The sequence below is a fragment of the Palaemon carinicauda genome, chromosome 7 (genome assembly GCF_036898095.1).
Source record: "Palaemon carinicauda isolate YSFRI2023 chromosome 7, ASM3689809v2, whole genome shotgun sequence".
Lineage (NCBI taxonomy): Eukaryota > Metazoa > Arthropoda > Malacostraca > Decapoda > Palaemonidae > Palaemon > Palaemon carinicauda.
This window is the reverse complement of record NC_090731.1, coordinates 15025667-15030848: the sequence shown is the minus strand read 5'-3', so window position 1 is coordinate 15030848 and position 5182 is coordinate 15025667. Positions and strand designations below refer to the sequence as shown.

Sequence of the window (5182 nt, the reverse complement as noted above, 5' to 3'; positions counted from 1 at the left end):
TTTAATGGGTGCAGCACCTGGTTGTAGTTTGATGTCATGATCTAGCATGGTGCATCTGCCTGGTTTATCTGAAGTTATACTAGGAAATTCATGGAATAAAGCTACTAAAGATTTACATTTTGATGCAGATAAGGGTTTTAGATAGTCTGATAAGTTTTCCAAGATCTTTGAGTTTTGAGAATCCTGCCAAGATGCAGTTATTGGATCATCTGTAAATTGATCCATAGGACAATCTATGTATGGTATGGCACTAGTAATCATTACCGTTTTATTTTCAGCTGTTGAGGGAGACAAATAGGCCTTTAAGAGGTTTATGTGGACTAATTGAGTAGACTTACGCTTATCTGGAGTGGCGATTATATAGTTGGTTGGCGAGATACGTTGAGTGATGGTATAAGGTCCCTGGTATTTCTCTCGTAGGGGAGAGCCTGCAAGCGGATGGTATAGCAGCACTGCATCTCCTACTTTGAAACTTCTGGTTTTAGCCTTTTTATCATAGTTAATCTTCATCTTCTCTTGAGCTGTTATCAAGTTAGTTTTGGCAATGGAGTGAAGATCTGAAAGTTTCTTGTTGAGTTCTGAAATATATTGGGAAAGAGGTACCTCATTATCTCCCAACTTCAGGATGCGTTCTTTGACTGAACTGAGGATAGTTCGTGGCCGTCGACCGAAGAGTAGTTCAAAAGGTGACATACCAGTAGACTGATTTCGAACTCCTCGTATGACGTACATGATCAGTTCCAAATCGCAATCCCACTCGTTACCTGAACTGTGGATGTATTTCCGGAGAAGATTTTTAATGGTCTGGTGAGTGCGTTCTAATGCTCCATTGGTCTGTGGATGGTAAGCTGATGATGAGACTTGGGTTATATGGTAATCTTTCATAGCTGTTTTAAAAGCATGACTCATGAAATTGGTTCCTTGATCACATTGTAGTTCAGTTGGAAATCCTACAACAGTAAATATGGACACTAGTGACTTTAGGATGTTCTTGGCTGAAATGTTTCTTAAAGGTACTGCAAATGGATAACGGGTAGTTGGGCATAAGGCCGTAAGCAAGTATTCATGTCCCCTTTTTGTCTTAGGCAAAGGGCCTACACAATCTACTATGATCTTACTGAAAGGTTCTTTAGGCACAAGTATAGGTTTTAAGGGTGCAACTGGTACTTTTACATTAGGACTACTTACTTTTTGACATGTACATGTTTTTACGTACTCTTTAATGTCATTCTTCATGTTTGGCCAATAAAAGTCTTGACTGATGCGTTCATATGTTTTAGTGATACCAAGATGAGAGTCAGCAGAGTGAGACAATTCTAGGATCAGAGGTCTTATATCCTTAGGAACAACTACCTGGAATAGATCCTTCCAGGTTTCTAGATGACTGTTCTTGCTGGACCTGAATTTTCTCATTAGTACATCATTATTAATATAAAAATAAGAACACTTGTTGGTATCCTTTGGTTTCACTTGGTTGAAACACTGCTGTAGAGTGACATCTTTCCTTTGTTGATAGCTAAAGGAATCAGGTTGGATCTTATATGTACTCATCAACTCGTTGAAATCCATAGGTTCAGAGACTGGCAACGGGTTTGATGATGATTCAGTAGGGGTGTCCTTTTTCCTGCTTCGTGTCACTGCTAAGCATTCCTCCTGTACAACATCACCTGGAGATACTGCTATTAAGTTTAAGACAACAGAGTTAGCTATGTCATTACCCAGGATTACATCTACATTCTTGCATGGTAACAGTTCTGGATTTACAGCTACTTCAGTAGTTCCAGAGAAATAAGGACAATGAAGGTTTACATTAATGAGAGGCAACATAGACTTACTGGTTAAGTCATTAACTGCAACATACCTGTGAGTTTCACCTTTAGGTCGTATTACTTTAGGAGAGACGATCGTTTGAGAGGATCCAGTGTCTCTGAGTATGGTTACAGGTTTACCATTTATTTTGCCTGAGCAAGTGAAGGGTGCAAACGCTTGGGGACTCGTGTGATGCACAATGGAAGGTCTTTTTCTTCTCCACCTTAGGTTTTGGTTCCTGTTTGGGCAGATTCATTTGCTTAGGAGAGAATTGAGGGGGATTAGGTTTTCTCTTTAAGTATGAAGCTGCACAATGTGGATCAGGACATTCTGAAATATGATGTCCTTCTTGTTTGCAGTATGTACAAGTTTCCTTAGGTCTAGTTTCTCTATATGGGGTTTTACCTACTTTATGAATAAGAGCATAGTCATCTGCCTTTAAAGCGGCTTTCTTAGGGTCAGATTCATTCTGCTCTCTTAGATACACATTAATGCTACCTGGTATTTTCCTTAAGAACTCCTCCATTACTATTAAATCTTTCAACTGCTCGAAAGTTTTGACATCTACTTTGTCTACCCACTTCTGAAACTGTTTAATCTTTCCATTCATAAATTCTAAAAAGGTCTGCTGAACTTGCTTCTGACTATTACGAAATATTTGCCTATAACCTTCCGCAGTAATAGAATAAGCATCAAGGATTGCCTTTTTAATTATGAAATAATCATGTTCCTCTAACATAGTGGCACATACAGATAATGCTTTACCTTTAAATGAGTTCCGGATGATCAAATACCATTTGTCCTGAGGCCAATTGAGATTCTTGGCTGTGTCTTCGAACACAGAAAAGTAGTTATCAGGTTCCCGTTCTTCAAATGTGGGCAGCAATTTCTGCACCTTGCCCACATCAAAGGGTTCGGGAATTAGCTTACCTTCTTCCTTTTCTTTCAGTCTTATAAATGCCAGATCCCGTTCTGTTACTGTGGCCGCTTCTCTCTCAATCTGCAGCCTAACACGGAGAGCGTTGTTTTTCTGTTCACTTGCTTTTTCTTGTTGCTCCAAAGCAGTTTCCACCTTGATACGTTCTAGGGAAGCAGCGGCAGCAGCCTTGCGCTCAGCAGCAGCGGCTTTCCTCTCTTCTAACTCAGCGGCGGCAGTTGCGGCTCGTTCAGCAGCAGCGGCTCTTTCTCGTTCTACCAGAGTTGCGGCAGTTGCAGCTCTTTCAGCAGCAGCGGCTTTCCTCTCTTCTACCTCAGCGGCGGCAGTTGCGGCTCGTTCAGCAGCAGCGGCTTTCCTTTCTTCTACCTCAGCGGCGGCAGTTGCGGCTCGTTCAGCAGCAGCGGCTTTCCTTTCTTCTACCTCAGCGGCGGCAGTTGCGGCTTGCATCTTCATCTTTTCCAACTCCAGCTGTAGACTTAGTTTATCCAAGTCACCATTTGGATTGGTAACTGTTAGAGCTCGAACGTCAGCCAATTCTTCTTCTGGAACAATATCTTCATCTACAAGGAAGTTCAAAATATGACTGAGAATTACACATTTTACGGCAGTTGCGGGAACCTGTACATCATAATGGCGAGCTAGATTCTTTAGGTCAGTTTTTGTGCCAACTGTGAGAGATTCCACATGATCCCGTGGTGATACAATAAATTGTTGAAAGTTGAAAGGCATTTTGAATGTCGCCCGCGGCGCAAGATAAGTACAAACTAAAATAAATATCCAAACTTTACAAGAATAAGTATAAGATCATACGATCGCAAAATAACAATCTTTCGATCACAGAAATACGAAATAGCGATCACAAAATTACAAGATCGAGAGATCACAAAATTACAAAATTATATGATTAGATCACCTTACACAAAAATAGCTTAAATACAAAATTAAGTCTCGCGAAACTTACGATAATACTATTAAAACTTTTATTCACAGTTAACGACTGAACAATTATTTCTTTATACTCGAGATCTTGAGCACGCGGCTAACTACTTCCTAATTACTCAAACGACACGCTTAACATCACAAACTTTTACAACAATTTTACCGAATCGGTAAACAAGGCTTTAAAACGCAAAGGTTTTTTACTTTAAACATACCTAATTAGCACGTTCTAGTTTACATTTCCTTTTAATTTATACCAGCTTAATACGATAACTTTTCAATGTTACATTTTAATTTATATAAATACTATATTATTCTCGTTATGATAAAGAATCTAGTTAATAGTCAACACTTAGTTTAAAGTAATTGGTTATCAGAATAATGCACAAACTGGACAAAATACGTAGTATGCGCTTTATAGATATAACAGGAGTAATTTAACACAAGTATTTAAATATTCATTTACCGACACGTAAATGTTATTTGTACACCAAAACAATACTTTTAACACCAAACAATATATAAGTTAATTTCCTGACTAGAGATAACGATTAGAATTACGAAAATCTCCGAAATTGGAAATTGGCTAAATTCACTTAAGAAATTTATATAACAAAATAAATCACTGTATAATGAAATAGAGATGGAGGAAATTTCACATATAATGAAACTTAATTTAATAAATCGCATGTAATGAAATTTGACTTATTTCCTAAATATCACTTTTGAATGGCAATTTTAAGAAATGGCAAAATCTTAGGGCTTTAGATTTTTTTTTTTTATGAGAAATCTCTGGGATACGAGATTTGAGTAGGCGAAACTTTAAAAGCTACCTACTGGGGGTATCTTCAATTAATAAGGGTGGTTTAGAAGCTGGACAATCAGCATACCTAAGTCTTAACTATATTAAGCGTGACTTGTTCCTCTTACAACCAAATGACTACCCAGACATATATTATACATAAATGTCTAATGAGAGGGAGACGAGACATCTACCTTACCTTGGAATTATTACTGTCGTCCTTTATCCTTGGTACGCCACAACACAACACTCGATACTGTTCATAATCACTGGAACTGTTCTTTCACGATTCAATCACTTGATATAAATTTGATGAATCATATCACACATCAGATCCCGGACAGGCCCCCAACTATTATGTGACGAACCACTATGCAAACAATTACCCCTTTATAATGGGCGGTAGTTCTCTTCACACAACAAAATAGAAGTCATATGGGTAGACTTCCAAATTCACTTGTTTCTTATTACGAGTGTATAAGATTGTTGATTATGATCAAATGTATCTTCTTAAAGCTGGTTGCAGACAACAGAAGCACCAATAGCAGGATAATTGGAGGACAGGAACAATAAACTATGTTATAAACAAAACTTTAATCTTACGTTAAACAAAATAATGAAAAAGCACTTCAAAACAACAATAATAAGCAATGCAAAGTGAATGGGTGAGTAAGGTAGATGAATCTCGTGGTGAG

The 5182-nt window shown here is 38.1% G+C and overlaps 1 protein-coding gene across 1 annotated transcript; it reads right to left on the bottom strand.

The window, feature by feature from the left end:
* Positions 1–1843: 1843 nt before the first annotated feature.
* On the bottom strand, positions 1844–4348 carry LOC137643867 (uncharacterized). Its single transcript, XM_068376599.1, has 2 exons — positions 3167–4348; positions 1844–3112 (listed from the first exon to the last, which is right to left on the bottom strand). Exons 1-2 carry the CDS (start codon positions 3473–3475, stop codon positions 1946–1948), a joined length of 1476 nt encoding a protein of 491 aa, XP_068232700.1. The 5' UTR covers positions 3476–4348; the 3' UTR covers positions 1844–1945.
* Between the last annotated feature and the right edge of the window lie 834 nt (positions 4349–5182).